General features: G+C 41.7%; 1 protein-coding gene across 1 annotated transcript in view; it reads left to right on the top strand.

Moving 5' to 3' along the window:
* The window catches only part of MDN1 (midasin AAA ATPase 1), a 173,798-nt gene that overhangs the window by 134,154 nt on the left and 21,719 nt on the right, over positions 1–17,925 (top strand). Inside the window, exons 72-84 of the mRNA XM_042939361.1 lie at positions 267–340; positions 823–1,015; positions 2,340–2,499; positions 4,592–4,738; positions 5,278–5,401; positions 6,601–6,706; positions 7,717–7,832; positions 8,742–9,227; positions 9,525–9,751; positions 10,539–10,694; positions 11,096–11,265; positions 12,038–12,199; positions 14,568–14,705. Of these exons, the coding sequence (XP_042795295.1) occupies positions 267–340; positions 823–1,015; positions 2,340–2,499; positions 4,592–4,738; positions 5,278–5,401; positions 6,601–6,706; positions 7,717–7,832; positions 8,742–9,227; positions 9,525–9,751; positions 10,539–10,694; positions 11,096–11,265; positions 12,038–12,199; positions 14,568–14,705 (2,259 nt within the window). The remainder of the gene's footprint in view (positions 1–266; positions 341–822; positions 1,016–2,339; positions 2,500–4,591; positions 4,739–5,277; positions 5,402–6,600; positions 6,707–7,716; positions 7,833–8,741; positions 9,228–9,524; positions 9,752–10,538; positions 10,695–11,095; positions 11,266–12,037; positions 12,200–14,567; positions 14,706–17,925) is intronic.

Raw genomic sequence — 17,925 nt, 5'->3', positions numbered from 1 at the left:
TGTGGAGGCAGCCCTGGTACAAGCTGAACACATATCATGTGACATGTTGATCATAGGAGCACTCTCTTTTCATTGCTTTGTGACAAACACCTGGGTTCCCATTTTAGACTTGTTTTACTTGTTCACTGGTATACAGTCCTGTATGTGGGATGGAGTGGGCTCTGGTCTTCGGTAAACAGGTGATTTAGAAAGAAACAAAATGCTACCATTCCTCGTTCTTCATATATCTTTATAAAACCGTTCCTTGTTCTTCATTTATCTTACAGGAATTTGTAAAGATATCCAAGTGGAATGATGTCAGTTTCTGGTCCATTAAACAATCTGTGGAAAAGACACACAGGTAGTTTATCTTTTAAAAATTCAGAGTGACTAAAGGTGAGAATTTTTGTATGCTAGGTAGCAAGACTAAATTAAATTGTTCAAGTGGCCTTCGTGCTGCTTTGAACTCCTTATGAAGCACTAGATTGTTTGGGTGTGGCTTTTCGACAGCACCCCCTACCACCTGAAGCAAAGTCTGCCTACAAAAAGAATTGGTGTGCCTCGAGACAAAGCAGCCTAAGCACTTCTGCTACATACTAGCTGTCTTCCCTTGAGGGAAGTGATGGCCCCATTCCTGGCTTCAGTTTTTACTTCTAGAAAAAGGAGATGACAATACCTGCCTTACTTTTCCTTAAAAAATAAACAGGATGATTATGAGTATGTAAGGGGTTCATGCGTACAGACGATAAGGTTATTAAGTTATATGTGTGTGCGTTATGCCATTTTACATTTCCTCACTTTCCATCCATCTTTTCCTCTTCATCTGTCATTACATGGGGCCAGGACCCTCTTTAAATTCATGAAGAAATTTGAAGCTGTCCTGAGTGAACCCTGCCGGTCATCCTTGGTGGAGAGTGACAAGGAGGAACAGCCTGACTTTTTGTCACAGCCAGCAGCCACCAGCGAGGCATCCCCCATTCAGAGTCTGAACATGGCACTGAGGGAGACCCTGTTGGCCCAGCCAGTAGCTGCACAGGTATACCTTATGAGATGGTGTTTGCTTATTCTTGGGCCAGTCTAGTGAGGTCTGTGCTTTATGTGGAAGAATGTCCCTAGAACTGGGCAAGGCAATTCCTTTGAAATCTTGCTCTTTGGACAAATATAGCACTTATATGTATGTCTGACACTGCTACCTAATAAGGCAAAAGGCATCAGTCCTAGTGCTGAAAGTTTAATGTTCGCCTACGGGAAATACGCACTTTCTGTGCTTACCTGTGAAGCAGGTAGATTTCATCTTCCTGTGATGGAAGACTTAAAGCATCAGTTGAGGAATATGCCATTGAAGCTGCCTTTGGGCTACCACATGATGAAGCTGCTGTATAGGGAGTGAATGTTTGCAGTGATAGGTTGATTTTAGTGTTTGCTGATGACCATGGTATAAATTCTCTCATCATGACCAACTTCAAGCACCAACAGTTAAGAGCTGGCTTGCAAAATTCCAGAAAATGTAACAGTTATGGAGACTTTGGGTGAGCAGGTCTGTTACAGAATGGGTGGTCCCACATTATATCCTTAGATGTAAAGAGCTTTGGGATCAGAGAGCACACCTCAGGACAGTAATAGCCTTTGCCTTCCTACTGTACTTACCGTCGTGGGTCCATAGAGTAAGCAGTGGAAGTCCTCAAGCTATTTTTAGTATTTCCCAAGTACAGAAAGTGTAATAGAAATTGAGCATGTAGCCATGCTGTGGTTCTACAAATACGGTGTGGGCTCCAAGTTCATTTTCTTTTGATTATATTCATCAGCTCACTGATTTCTGTCATGCTGACCAAAATTTTTGATTTGCTGTTGATGACAGCATAGGAATTTCAGAGATTCTTCGGGGGGTGGGGGGAGGGGATGAAAATATGCCCCGGTGGACGAAAGTTTTTCCCATTAGCCAGTATCTGGGTTCCTCATAATTGAATTGAAGAAAGTGGAGGGTGGAAGAGGTGGTGGTAGAAGTACGACTTGTGTGTCCAAGACAGGCAGTGCAGCACAGCACCATAAAGGCAGCAGTTCTAGTACATTCCAAAGTCTAGAATGGTCGCTAGCACAGGTGGTATTGCTGCAGGTGAGACGGGGTGCTTCTAAGTGATCTCACGTGGAGCAGCAGTAGGGTTCTCTAAATATCCAGGACACATCTTAATTTTGGTGATGCTGCTTTTGTTCTTGTGAGACCTCAGAGCTGGGGAGGAGAGGATTTAATACTTACTGAGCTGAGTGTGTGTAGAGGGGTATGGCATTTAAATTTAGCACCAGTGCAGGTGAGTGCTGTTACTGTTCTTGGCAGTGAGGCTAACCTGTGCTCTGTCTCACAGGCTGTGATTCCAGAACAGTGTCAGGGTGCTTCTTTCCCCTTGGAGGGAGAGCTGCTGTGTCGCTTGCCAAAGCTCATGAAACGAATGAGGAAGGTGTGCCTGACGCTCATGAAGGAAAGCCGTCTGCCTTACCTAGTGGAGGGCCTTGATCACTTCACTGGTGAGTGCCAGCAGCCAGGGGCAAAGTGTGGGGTTTGCTCTGTTTTCTCTAGTGCCCCCAAGAGCGTGGGAATTTGCTGCCTATGTCCTTTTTTTGACGTCATCAGTAGTGTTGAGCGGTTAATTGAATAAACAAGTGGGCTAAAAAACAGAGCCCAGTCGCAGGAGCCAGCAGAGACCACACAAGCTGTTATAATTTTCACCTTGTCCATCTTGTCCATAGCTAATGCTATGTTATGCCATTTTCTGCAGTAGCCTTGTCTATATCAGCTCTCTTTGGTTGGGGGCATGAATAAAGAGGTACAGAGACAAGTTTCTCAGAGTCTGTAAGCTGTTCCTACCTCTCCAAATATTGTCTCCCTTGAGTTAAAGGAGAAGGAAGATTCACTCACTGTCCTTTTCTTGCTTTCTTCACTGTGGAGAGATGTAGCAGTTTCATCTGCTGGTCGTCCTTGCACAGGGAAGTTGAGAGCCGAGATTTGCTCTGTAGTATAACAGCCGTGGCTGGGGAAGGGATTCCAGAACTTAAAAGATTGAGGTCTTGTCATCCTCCAGCACTGTCTGCACCCCTAATCACCCCCCATGAGTATGGTGTCAGAGTGAAACTGGTCCTTCTTCAGTGAGGCTACAATGTGATTTCAGGGAGCTCTTTATTTTTAAAACTTGTTAGGGGGTGCCTGGGTGGTTCAGTTGGTTAAGCATCTGACTCTTGATTTCAGCTCAGGTTATGATTTCACAGTGTGTGGGATCGAGCCCCAAGCTAGGCTCTGAGCTGACAGTGTGGAGCCTGCTTAGGATTCTCTCTCACCCCCTCTTTTTGCCTCTCCCCTGCTTGTGCACATATGAATGTGTGCACTCCATATCTCTTTCTCTCTCTCCCTGTCTCAAAAAAATAAACATTAAAAAAAAAACTTGTTAGAACAATAGCCTGTTATATATATCCATTGCTGAAGATGATCTGCCTGCCTGATCCTGATGATCGAAATGAATGGGATACAGGTCCCATGTGCATCTTCTGGAAAGGGTACCCACTCTGTGATGCAAAGAATTCTCTGACTTTCCTACAATGTCTGTATAATGGTGTCCACTACACTTGCTTTCTTCTGGAAGACTAGAATGTCCGTGTTAGTTTGTTAGAGCTACCTTAAAGTATCACATATAGGGTGGCTTAAACAAGAAAAGTTAGTTTTCTAAACAGTTCTGGAAGTTAAACATATGAAATCAAAGTATTTGCAGGTTTGGTTTCTTCTGAGGTCTGTCCCCTTGGCTGCTCTGTTTCCCCTCTGTGTTTTCACATGTTCTCCCATGTCCTACTCTTCTGTTAAGAACATCAGTCAGGTTGGATTAGGGCCCACCCATATTGCCTCACGTTACCTTAATTACCTCTTTAAAGGTCTTATCTCCAAATACACTCATAATCTGAGGCACTGGGGGTTAGGACTCTAACATGAATTTTGGGGGACACAGTCCATAACACTCCCTGTGGCAGGCAGGCAGCAGCCTCATGTTACAGCCACCCATGGGTATTCAGCAGGGCAGTGTGGTGCTGGAGAAAGAATTTGGGTTTCAGAGTCAGTTTGGCCAGGGTTTGTGTCTTGTCTTCTAGTCACTCTTTAGCTGAATGAACTTTAGTAAGTGACTAGACCTTTCTGAGCCTCTCCAAACAGCTGTAAATCAGTGCTCCTGGAGTTGTACAGAGTAAGGGAACATCAACCACGAACCAGGTACAGGATAGGACCTCAGGATGTATCCTATTTATGGGAAATATATGATTTAAATTCTTACTATAAATTGCTGCACATAGTGTTCAACAAGTGCTTTTTTGCCTATTTTTAAACCCCATAAATTAAAAAAAGAAAAACTACTTTTTATTTGGTTGGTTTGTTGTCAAGAGGGATGAATTCCATGAGTATTTTCTATTTCCGTGCACCTTTAATTTAGAATTTACCAAATGCTAAGGACTGTGCTAGTTATCAGAGCTGTAAAGATGAGTGTCACCTGCTTCTCGTGTCCCACGATGTCCTGGGTCTGAGTAGTTTAACATGTTAATTAGACTGTGGGATTTCGGTATTTCCTCCTTGTTATTTCCTTAGGTGAAGTGATTTCCTCTGTGAGGGAGCTGCAGAGCTTGAATGTGGAGCCCTCTGCAGAGAAGGAGAAGCAGCGGTCAGAAGCCAAGCATATTCTCCTGCGGAAGCAGCGAGCTTTAGCAGACCTCTTTCAACACCTTGCCAAAACTGGTATGGTTCTCATTGGAAACCTGATGAAGAATGGTCACCAGCTCTTAGGGAGGAAAACAACGCGGGTGATGTGGGGGGAATTTCTAGAGACGATTGGGGTGGTGGAAAGCAGGAGGCAGTAGGCAAGGTTTTGAAATGCCATTCTGAGAGTTCAGTCACACATATGAAATCCATGTGATGAACCAACCATTTGTGAGTCCCAAATATTTTCACAGTTTTGTAATGAAGGTTCTCAGAAACCATGCTTTGTTTTCATCACCATATGTTGTATGGCACCCACCCTTCCAATGTAGCTTAGAGAGCAAATTCTCAAACTTTAATGTATGTTCAAATGACTCAGGGAATCTTGTTAAATGCAGGGGTTCTGTTGTAGTAGGGGCAGGGCAGGGCCTGTCAGCCTGAGTTCTAACAAGCTCCTGGGTGGTGCTATTCCAAGGACTTTATTTTTAGAGTCACAGTGGCAGTGGGATGGGGTGGGGCATAGCATAGTCATTCTCTTCTGAGTTCCTTTACTTAAATGTATGCTATTTACTTCCTAGGTTTGTCATATCGCAAAGGTCTTGCCTGGGCCCGTTCAAAAAACCCTCAAGAGATGCTTCATCTTCACCCGTTAGATCTCCGGAGTGCATTGTCTGTAGTCAGCAGCACTCAGGCTGATTCTAGGTTTGTTTTTTAAATTATAAATGGAGCAAGTCATTTAAGCTTCATGTCTTCATTTGCCAAAATGGGGATAGAATACCTCTCTCCTAGCATTGCTGTAAAGATAACATTTTAAAAAGTGCCTGGCTCTGGCTCTGGCTCTGCATCTGGCACGTGGTGAGCATTCAGTAAGAGACTTTTTTTTTTTCTTTTTTCTTTTTCTTTCTCCTTGTATTCACCTCTCCCGTTATTTTTTTTTTGGTCCTCTGATTTTCCTGAGGTCTCCTCACTTGGTTTGAATTCACAGGCGAAAATCTGTGAGAGAATGGCCACATTTTTAGTGATTGCATATACATAAATTCTTTATAATTTCTAATGTATTCTTCAATTTGAGAACCTATAAATTTTGAGACAGAGTTACCTCTGTGTTCATAACTGTGGCAGAAGTGGTTGTAAATAGATGATTTACATGAGCTGGGTACACATACATTTGTATTTTGTTTGCTCAGTGGCCCTCTGAGTGCTTTAAAGTTTAATTCAACACAGCATTATAAAAAGTAGAAATTTTATTTTTAAGATTTATTTAAGTAATCCCTACACCCTTCGTGGGACTCAAACTCACAACCCTGAGATCAAGAGTCACATGCTCTTCTGACTGAGCCAGCCAGGCATCCCCAAAGTAGAAATTTTACATAAATAAATAAATATTCTGAATTTCAGTTTTTCAGGAAGATTGGGCCAATTGGATTTGCTTTCCTGTGAGAAAGTTAAACTGTAGCTCCCTCCTTTGGACAGGACACATGCTCTCCAGATCACTACAGTCTGCAAACAGTCCTGTTGCTTTTCCCACATTGAGGTCGGCTGTCATTGCCATGTATCATTTTGTGCTTGTCTGTCCTTAATCATTTATGTTAACTGCTTGGCCCCCGTGGGCATCAGAATTTATGACCTTTAGCTTCCACTCCTAAGATAGTTATAAAGTTTTCATTAAGGAAACTATATTGTCATCATAATTTATTTTCCCTCTATACTTCCAGTGTTAAGTATGTAATACATTCTTTGCATAAAGGACTAATGAGCGCCTGACTGAATGAGACCTCACAGAAATGAATCTGTTCGCACTCTTAGCTTTTGGTTGTGACTAAATAATACCAATCTCTGAGTCTTCAGGATCTTTGATGGGAAATAGTGGTTTTATTTAAGTATATCATGTTGATTTCTAGGCTGCTGACAGAAATCTCCTCTTCATGGGATGGATGCCAGAAGTACTTCTTTCGCTCTCTTGCACGGCACGCCAGGCTTAGTGCAGCCTTAGCAGCTCCTGCCAAGGTAGGTGAAAGAACCTCAGAATTGCCGGGGCCCAGGGAAAGCTCCTATTTTGTTCCTCCAGGGCAGCACTCTCAGGTCTTACCAAGTGATCAGAGCCCATTACAGAACGTGACTGAGCTTTTTGCAGAACATCATTAAACTTACAGTATAAATCAGTGTAATTTTGTGCTTAATCAGAAAGCATTTTATCATAAATTCTATTACTTACGTTTGCCAACAAGACCAAATGCGTAAGAAAAGTTATGTAAGGGGTGCCTGGGTAGCTCAGTCGATTGAGCATCTGACTTCGGCTGGAGTCATGATTTCAGGGTTTGTGAGTTTGAGCCCTTCGTGGGCTCACTGCTGTCAGCATAGAGCCTGCTTCGGATCCTCTGTCTTCCTCTCTCTCTCTCTCTCTGCCCCTTCCCCACATGTGCTCATGCACACACACACTCTTTCTCAAAAATAAATAAAACATTTAAAAAAGAGGTTGTATAAGAAAAGCTTCATGTGGAGAATGCCATCTTCAGATAGTTTTCCTCTTGTGAATTGAGAAAAGACCACTAATTTTGATGTTAAACTAGTTCTTTTTTTGTTTTGTTTTGTTTTAGTTTATTTATTTACTTCGAGCTGGGGAGCAGCGGAGAGAAGGGGAGAGAGAGACACACAGAGAGAGAATATCCCAACTAGGCTCTACACTGCCAGCGTGGAGCCCGATGCGGGGCTCGAACTCACAAACTGTGAGACTATGACCTGAGCCAAAATCTAGAGTCAGATGTTTAACCAGCTGAACCACTCAGGTGTCTCAGTGTTAAATCATGGAACATCAGTGATTTGTGGAAGCACAATTTGAGAAGCACTGCTTAGAAAGATGAATGTGTTGCCTCTAGACTGCAGCATATCCAAAGCTTATCCAATTAAAAGGCACTTTCCCCAGCGAGTTTTGGATGAAACTGCTTTCTGGTAACACCTGCGTGTGTGGTGATGTTTGCCAGTAAAACCTTTGGCATGTTTCCACTTCCCCTTTGCAGGAGTTGGGCATGAGCAACGTCGAGCGATGCAAAGGGTTCTCGGCACATCTGATGAAGGTGCTTATCCAACAGCGGCGCTCCCTGACCACGCTGACTGAGCAGTGGATCCTCCTCAGGTATTCACGAACTAGTTAGTTGGGTTTGTGGCATGAATTAGGAACAATTGTGTGAGTCTGCTCTCAATTTGGAAATGAAAACTTTTGAGACCCACAGAAGCAGATGGGGTTTCTCTTGGCTCTTCCCCTTGCTTTTGGTGATGTGCTTCTGCCCTGTGGTTGTGGCAGCACCTCTTGGGAGAATGGGCCCTGGGAGATGAGTTCGGGGGCTGAATTAGATAAAATTGCCATGGCTGAAGTACACCTTGGTCTGGAGAGAGGGGGTTTGTGGTTGACAGTCCATTAGATTGCGTGACAGGATTGTGTGTATGGTATCTGTCTCTGGGCATAGATTAGATTTGAGACTGCTTCAGTTCATGGGGGGTTTTGGACCACAGAGTTGCAATTTGCTGAGCCATGCATGGACGTTCCTCAGTGGAATTAAATATTTAAAAGACGAGGACAGTTAGGAAGCCTGTCATCATTTTTTGAATGGATTCTTGGCTGAGAGGTAGTATTTCCAGATTGTAATCACTTTGGCCGCAACCATTTTCTGTTGTACGCATAAGGGTTTATCTAACAAAGTATACCACGTTTACTAGATTTTTTTTTTTTTTTTTTTTTTTTTAAGTAATGGTTGAAATCACTGCAGTGATTTGACTGTTAGATGGGAAAAAGCTGTAAGGGGGTAGGTGATAAGCAGTGAGTTTTGACACTTGTGTAAGACTGAAGACACTTGCTTTCGGTCTTCAGAAGGTTGTGTTTAAGGATTTCAAAGGGCGTTTTAACAGTCTTAACCATGGGGGTTCTCTCCTTGATTATGTGAAAAAACCCATACTTTGTTCAGAAACAAATGAAGTTATTGTTAAAAACAACATGGCGATGCAGTTTAAGGTGCCACATGATTTCTCCATGGGTTTCTCTGCACAGGAACCTCCTTGGCTGTGTGCAGGAGATTCATGGCAGACTGACTGAGCCGCTGGTCTACCCGGTGGCCTTCCCCCCTCAGGATGGTGTGCAGCAGTGGACAGAAAGGCTGCAGCATCTGGCCATGCAGAGCCAGATCCTGCTTGAGCAGCTCTCCTTGCTCCTCCAGTGCTGCCCCAGTGCAGGGCCAACTCCAGGCCACAGTGGTGCCCAGGTACAGGGTCAGCCTTCTGCCCCCTACCCAGAAGGACCAGAGCTCACCAACGGCCAGCTTTCTGGAGCCATACAGGACCTCATCCCATCAGAATTTAGTTGCCCATCCCCACTACCTCGAAATCAGCTGCCCTCTGGTTGCTGGATGCGGAAACAGGACGAGCTTTGGCAACAGTCAACTGCGAGATTAACAGAGATGCTGAAAACCATTAAAACAGTGAAAGCTGATGTTGACAAAATCAGGCAGCAGTCTTGTGAGACTCTCTTTCATTCTTGGTGAGTATGGCTATGTCTGTACTGTCCCTCTGTGTGCTTCGGTGCTTGCTCATAGTTTAGTAAGGGGATAAAATGATGAAAGGTTATTTTATTTCAATTCTGTTTTTCTGTGGACCTTCATAGTGCTTTGTAGCGTATGTCTAGCTGTTACTCTTGAGGTACAGTGAATTCTCCCCTGCTCACATTTTAGTGGATGGAAGGATCAGGGTGTGTGTGTGTGTGTGTGTGTGTGTGTGTGTGTGTGTGTGTTTATGGTAGCCCCTTCTTGTCAACATTGTTGAATTTCTGTTGTTGCAGGAAAGATTTTGAAGTTTGTTCTTCTGGGCTGAGTTGCCTGTCCCAGGTGTCCGTTCATTTGCAAGGACTAGAGTCCTTGTTCATTATTCCCAGGATAGAAGTTGAGCAAACAGACCAACAAATGGCATTAGTTGAGAGCCTGGACTATTTAAGAGGAGAAATCAATAAAGCCACAGATGACTTTACTTCCTGGAAGACACATCTACTTGCTTCAGGAAGCCAAAGTGGTAAGACTGTCTGTCACTCAGTAAGGGAGTCAAAGCCTGGTGTAGGAGTGATGTCTTACAGATTTAAATCTAGACTATCCTAAAGACACATTATGTTTTGTTCCAGACATATCTGTCCAGGGTTCTAAGGCAGATAGGTGTGGTTGGAACCCCTAGCTCTTAACTCTTTCTGCCTCATTTCTCTTTTTTCTTAAAGTTTATTTATTTATTTTGAGAGAGAGAAAGGAAGAGAGAGACAATCCCAAACAGGCTCCACACTGTCAGTGCAGAGCCCCATGTAGGGCTCGAACTCATGAACCATGAGATCATGACCTGAGCCAAAATCCAGAGTTGGAGTCAACCATCTGAGCCACCCAGGCACCTCTCTGCCTCATTTGTTTGAGTACCTTGCCTTTGAGTTGATCATGTCACTTTGTAGCACACATGTAGGGAGGCAGCACGGGCTCACTCGCTGTTAGCAGACAGTTCTTTCTGAGACTGGAAAGCTGAGGGCTGATATTTGGACTAAATTGGTGGTTATATACAGCATCTTAACTATTTTCATATTTTTGGCATTCTTCTAGCAGAACTTTCAATAAAAGATGATAAACTTGTAATTCATCTCAGCAAGGACTGTGTCTCATTCATCTTTGTATTCAGCACAGTTTGACACTGTGGCTCACTCGTAGTAGGTGGTTAACAGGTGGCTGTTTTGTAAAAATAACAAGTGAGGATTGTTAATGATTTCTAGAGGCACTGGAGCAAATGATTGGGTTTTTTGTTTGTTTTACACCTTCTTACTTACTAGGAAACCAAATGTTAGATGAAGGGTTTGTGGAAGATTTTTCAGAACAGGTGGAAACTGCCATCCGGGCCATCCTTTGTGCCATCCAGAACTTAGCAGAAAGAAACAGTAAAAAGACAGAGGAGAACACTGACCAAAGCAGACCACAAGAAGAGGACGGTATGTCTGAAATCAAGGAAAAGCTATTTTTCTACTTGATTTAATTTTTAAATTTATCCTTCTGGCTAAATATTTTTAAAAATTTTTTTTGTGTTTATTTATTTTTGAGAGAAAGACAGAGACAGAGCACGAGTGGGGAGGGGCAGAGAGAGGGAGACACAGAATCTGAAGCAGGCTCCAGGCTCTGAGCTGTCAGCACAGACCCCGATGCAGGGCTCGAATCCACAAACCATGAGATCAAGACCAAGCCAAAGTCGGGCTCTCAACTGACTGAGCCACCCAGACGCCCCTTTGTGGCTAAATATTTAAGGACAGATATTGGGAATGATGAGTGCGTGAATGGAGATGAAAAGGGTTTATTTTGTGTTACTCATCATGTCTTCCTTTTCTGTGAATGAAAGGGGCAGCAGGCTTGGAGGGACTGCAATCAGGACATCTAACAAAACTGTTAGAGGATGATTTGTGGGCCGACGTGAGCACTCTGCATGTGCAGAAAATCATTTCTGCTGTCTCTGAGCTGTTGGAGAGGCTGAAATCGTACGGTGAAGATGGCACAGCAGCAAAACACACGGTAACCAGCAGTGCTTCAGAAGCTTCTTGCCATCCAGAGTGGGTTTCACTTTGCTCCATGTAGGTGCTCCCAAAGCAGGCCTTTGGGGGCAAAAATCACTCAAAATTTGTTTTCTTTATGCAGGTAAACATGACTGACAAACTGTGAAAAGCTTAGGGCTTGCTAGCTAAGGGTTATAGTTTTAAGATGCATAGATGCAAAAAAAATGCTAGCAACCCAGAGTATCTGTCATCTTGGGATTCTTTCATACCCTAACCAGATATTTTCCTGGGTGTTTGATGTTAATGGTGGATGTTGCTGCCATCAGCTAATGAATCGCCACACTCTGCAAATACCTTCCCCTTCACAACAAGCTAGCAAAGGGGGAGGTTGCCACCTCCATAATATTCCAGAGAAGCAACTTATTTTGTAGGACATTATAAGTCTGTAGCACTGACTCCAGTGCCAACTTTGATTCTGAATAGAATTCGTTTATAAACATCTTATTCAAAAAAAAAAAAACCACTACACTTTATTAAGTAAATGGATTGTAAGTGACAGAATTTAAAGCGTACTTTTGTGAAGGTTTGTGTGAAGATGGAAGAAATAGTAGAGGCGCGCGTGTGTGTGTGTGAGAGAGAAAATATACATAAAACTTACCATCAGTGGCATTTAGTGCATTCACAACATTGTGCAATGACTGTTGCTGTTTAGTTCCAGAACATTTTTATTACAGGGAAAACCCAGCACCCATTACATAGTGTGAGCAGGCCTTGTGATCTTTTGCCCGCAGTTCTTCAGCCAATCCTGCTGCTTGTTGGTGCGTCTGGTGCCCATGCTCTCCAGGTACTCAGACCTCGTCCTCTTCTTCCTGACCATGTCTTTGGCAACTCACCGTAGCACTGCAAAGCTGCTGTCTGTTCTTGCCCAGGTCTTTACAGAGCTCGCCCAGGAGGTAAGGACTGTTCATGTGAAGCACCCTGGTGCAGCCAGTACCAAATACTTGGTAGCCATTAAGTGCTTGCTTTCACAGGCTTTTATTTAGGACATTCACAAAGAGCAGGAGGTCATTTGCTCTCCCTGTGGATTTTTTAGGGCTTTGTCCAGCACCCTTTCACTATGCCTGTTTCCACTAAGGTCTTGGAACCTGCAGGTCCCCCACTGATGAAATCCCTAAACTCCAGAGGCTATCCTTAACCTTAGTTTCCTTGTTTGTAAAATGAGATCTGCCCACACTCCTTAGCATTTTTGTGAGAACTACCTTCAATTGAATATACTTTGTTTTATTTTGATTTCCTTAGTATTCTAAGATTTTCTCCAAATCTAAGTACAATACTCGTAAGAGTCACTTGAAGATAGGAATTTACAAACTAAAGATGGACTTTAGGCTTCTTATAAATAGTCAAGAGTTCTTAATTCTGGGTAACTGGAATATTAGAAAGGGTTTAAAAATGGAAGACAAGCCCATGCAGTGTATATAGAGGACGAATGTGTGTATTTGTTGAGTAATAAATAAATGAATGTCTTATTTGCTCCTTCTGTCTGATGGGCACTGAGCCAGTCTCAAATCTCATCACTCCTTGGAAAATATACCATATGCAAAAGAGCGGTAGGACAGTGTATGGTGAGCATACCCTGAGATTTGGGTCAGTTCTGTTTGTCCACTTGTGCTGTTGCTCTTGTCTGACAGGTTTTAGAATGACTTTGGCCTGTGTTTTGGAGTGGGGTGTGGGGGTTTTAATATAAGCAAAGTGTTGGGAGCCCTTCCACTATTCCAGATGTAGCTACTGTGAGTGATGTGCCCTGAAGAAGGACCTCTGAATCTCCGCCTCGTACAGTCATGTTCTGCCTGTACCTAAACCTATTTTAAATGTTTATTTATTTTTGAGAGAGAGAGAGAGAGAGAGAGAGAGACAGAGCATGAGCAGGGGAGGGACAGAGAGAGAGGGAGACACAGAATATGAAGCAGGTTCCAGGCTGTGAGCTGTCAACACAGAGCCCGACGTGGGGCTTGAACTCACCACAAGATCATGATCTGAGCCGAAGTTGGACCCTTAACTGACTAAGTCACCCAGGTCCCCCTCAGTCAGCTTTCTAAGAATACATGTCCTGATAGTGAGTTTGCCTTTCCTTTACGTTTTTAAGTATCCACATTGTATTCATATCCTTTCTGAGTAGTCCTGAGGGAAATTGAAAGTAGGTTAGACTCAGTGCTAAGATAATAGATCTATGTCATAATTATAACACTTAATCCATGGAAAGCTGTTTCTTTGTAACTGAGTCACAATTGGTATTTGCAGGTTTGGGGTCTTAATTCCTTGTTAGTTGGCAGCTTGTTTTTTAATACATTTCTATCCTCAGATTGACAACTTGATAGCTTGTCTGATAAAATTCCTGATTGAGAGCCACTATTTTTGTCTACGGCCGTACCACCCTGAACTCTCCCGATCTCATCTGATCTCGGAAGCTAAACAGGGTCGGGCCTGGTTAGTACTTGGATGGGAGAGAGCCACTATTTTCTTCTACTTGTTTTTCTATTCATTTTTGTCCCACATGCTAGCAGTTGATTTTTCTTTCCAAACTATTTTCCAACACGAAACAGTTTGTTAACACTTGATGAGTGTTTCTGTGTCTGACCTGTTCTTGACTCTAGTCCCTATACTGTGCCAGCCAGGTGCCTTGGCAGAAAACAGCTGAGGCTAGATGTAGCACCTACCCCAGGAATGATAGATTTAGCTCAAGAGTTGAAGGAGGGGCATATTCTTTTTATATTAAAACTAACATTTTACTTGAGAAGCACCATACCAAATTTTCTTCAATTTTTGAAGTAAAAATGAAACCTGTTGTGGCATCTGTTTCAAGTTGCTGAACCTCCAGGGTTACATGTCTTGTCTCCCTCTTTCTCCTCTTAGTCTTACTAATTTGAGAAGTAAATAAAGAATGACAAAATCCCTTTGGGATTTAGACACTGAGAGGCTCTACCCTTGCTCAATGACTTGCTCCTAGGTGCTGTCCAAGTATAATTCATTAAGAGTTTTGTCTTGCCAAATGAAAAATTACCACACACTAAAAGGCCTCTACAGAGTCAAAACCTGATATGTTAAATCTGATGTCAAGCTTTGAAACTGCATAATAACTGTTATCGAGGAGGAAAACAATGTCAAAAGTTTACTGTATATATTCCCATCAGATTTAAAATATTGAGCTAAAAAAAGCTAACAATTTTTTTTTTTGTATCAGGACTAGAAATCCTTTTTTTGTTTGTTTCTGTTTTGTTGTTTTAATTGCTTTTGAACTTAACTGTTCACTTTTTTATTTTTAAGGGATTTTGCCTGCCCAAAGAATTCATGGAAGATTCAGCAGGAGAGGGAGCAACTGAGTTCCATGACTATGAGGGAGGTGGAATTGGGGAAGGCGAGGGCATGAAGGATGTGAGTGAGCAGATTGAAAATGAAGAACAGGTATGTTTTCATATGTGTGAAATACACATACAGTTTACAGAAGCTCACCCCCATTTCCCTTTGTTTTCAATATTAAATTTTACACATCAATGTTTTTACTAAGTAATGGTTTCAATCTGTGATCCATGGAACCCTAAGAATACTAAAGCTTTAGGGAGTCAGGTATAAATAAGCCTAGAGAACAAGGAACTTTGCAGCTCAGTCATTAGTTATGGCTATAATTTGAAAGGGAAATGATTGAGGCGCCTGGGTGGCTCAGTTGGTTAAGCGTCCGACTTCAGCTCAGGTCACGATCTCACGGTCTGTGAGTTTGAGCCTCGCGTCGGGCTCTGGGCTGATGGCTCAGAGCCTGGAGCCTGCTTCCGATTCTGTGTCTCCCTCTCTCTCTGTCCCTCCCCCATTCATGCTCTGTCTCTCTCTGTCTCAAAAATAAATAAATGTTAAAAAAAAAAATTTTTTTTTAAAAAGAAAGGGAAATGATTTAAACTTTTGGTGTTTATTTAATTTTTTTTAATGTTTATTCATTTTTGAGAGAAAAAAGAGCATGAATGGGGGGCAGAGAGAGAGAGGGAGACACAGAATCTGAAGCAGGCTCTGAGCTGTTAGCATAGAGCCCAGTGCAGGGCTTGAACCCATGAACTGCGAGATCATGACCTGAGCCAAAGTCGGATGCTTAACCAACTGAGTTACTCAGGCGCCCCATTAAATTCTCTTATTTTAAATGGGGAGGTCTTTGTTGATGATTTTCTGAAGTGTTTTTGGTAGTGGTTCATTTAAAGATAAAAACCGTGGCTATTTTAAGTGACCACTGCATTAAGTAATAATGCCATTGTTTACTCTTAATAGGTTTTATTGTATGTCTTTAAGACCCATTGAAAAAATTTAATCTATATCCTCTTTTGGTTGGAATGAAGAATGTTTTTGAAATAGATGGCTTGGGCTAAGATTTATCCAAAGGACAAACGAGTGCCGATTCATAGGGGCACTTGTATCCCAATGTTTATAGCAGCATTTTCAACAATAGCCGAATTATGGAAAGAGCCTAAATGTCCATCGACTGATGAATGGATAAAGAAGATGAGGTTTATATATACAATGGAATACTACTTGGCAATGAGAAAGAATGAAATCCTGCCATTTGCAACAACATGGATGGGAATGGAGGGTATTATGCTAAGTGAAATAAGTCAGAGAAAGACAGATACCATATGTTTTCACTCATATGTGGAACTCAAGAAACTTAACAGAAGACCATGGGGGAACGGAAGGGGGAGAATAATTTCAAACAGAGAGTGAGGTAAACTGTAAGAGACTCTTAAATACAGAGAACAAACTGAGGGTGGAAGAGGGAGTGGTGCAGGGAAGAGGGAAAAATGGGTGATGGACATTGAGAAGGGCACTTGTGGTGATGAGCACTGGGTCTTATATGTAAGCAATGCATCATGAGAATCTATCCCCAAAACCAAGAGCACACTGTATATGCTGTATGTTAGCTAACTTGACAATAAATTATATTAAAAAATTAAAAATTAAAAAATAAAAATGTTTTACTAGAAAAAAAATTAAAAATAAAACCAAGGGGCACTTGGGTAACAAAAAAAGGGTGTGTGTGTGTGTGTGTGTGTGTGTGTTGAGCGAGTGTGAGCAGGGGAAGGACAGAGAGAGGGAGAGAACTCCAAGCAGGCTCTGCGTTTTCAGTGCAAAGCCCAATGTGGAGCTCGATCCCATGAACTGTGAGATCTGAAATCAAGAGTCAGATGCCCAACGGCCTGAGCCACCCAGACACCCCTGTTGGCTTTTTTAAATGCATGTCTCATTTGGGAGTGATTTTTTTTTTTTTTTTTTTTACGTATTATTATTATTAGTCATTTAGATTTATCAACTGTGACTTGAAGAATAAGAGATAATGGAATTTCTTTTTAGCGCCTATATTCTAAGTCTAAAGCAGACCATAAATTTTTATTTAAGGTGTGGTTATAACTTAGAAATAAAGGACCAAACCAATTCAAACTTACTCTCATCCTTAGAAGGGAAAAGTGGAAAAAAAAAGCCAAAAGTGTGGTAGAGCTCTTTTTTTTATTTTTTTAATTTTTTTATTTTTTTTTAACGTTTTATTTATTTTCGAGACAGAGAGAGACAGAGCATGAACAGGGGAGGGGCAGAGAGAGAGGGAGACACAGAATCGGAAGCAGGCTCCAGGCCCTGAGCCATCAGCCCAGAGCCCGACGCGGGGCTCGAACTCACGGACCGCGAGATCGTGACCCGAGCTGAAGTCGGGCGCTTAACCAACTGAGCCACCCAGGCGCCCCAAGCTCTTTTAATGCATAATATATTTCTTTTTTATTTGCCTTTTCTCTATTTATCAAATTTAACTTTGTCAAAAGTACTTTTCTCATAGGAAAATATTAAAGCCAAAAAAAAAAAAAAAAAAAAGAAAATAGAAAAGTGCAATCCAATGTGAAAAATATTGAGATAAAAGCTATCAGAACAATTTGGCAGTATCTCATAGATTTTGAATTGTGTGTATTCTTTGACCTAGGAATTCCATGTTTCCTGATAGAAATGTTAATGTTTTTTACTCAAGTATGTTCACTATACTATTATTTATAATGGTGAAAATTATAAAAGAATCCAAATACTTATCAGAGGGAATTATTTAAATTATGTTACCATCCATTCAGAATAGCATTATAAGTTAGAATGAGGTAGATTTGTGTGTATCAGCATAGAAATATTATCTAAGAGACATTTTTTGAGTTAAAAAAGAAAAGTAGAATGCCAGCTTGTGAAGCAATGATCCATTTTTGTTTAAAAAGATATTGGGAGGCAGATATTGCTACAGATTGCCTATATTACTAAATGCTTATTGGTGTATTCATGGTTAAAAAGATGCACCAGAATGTCACTGATGCTGATTTCTTTGAGAGGAGGATGGTGGTGCCATGGGAAACTAACTCTTTCTGTTTTGCTTAAAATTCTTTTAATGGGATTTTATTATTTTTGTATTTTAAAAAAGCATTTTTAAAAATCCAACCATAATGAAAGAACAGTCATGAATCTTTGGCCCAAATATCGCCTAGAGTATATAGAAATATATAGTTTAAGGGAAAGTGGACAAAATTACATTGAGTTACTGTCTATGAGAGACTAAAGTGATAAAAATATTAGAGATATGGGGAATACAATAAGAATGAATTTTTATCCTTAAGAATTCATATTT

This window comes from Panthera leo, chromosome B2 (assembly GCF_018350215.1).
Source record: "Panthera leo isolate Ple1 chromosome B2, P.leo_Ple1_pat1.1, whole genome shotgun sequence".
NCBI classification, from domain to species: Eukaryota; Metazoa; Chordata; class Mammalia; order Carnivora; family Felidae; genus Panthera; species Panthera leo.
This window is presented reverse-complemented; position numbering and strand designations above follow the sequence as displayed.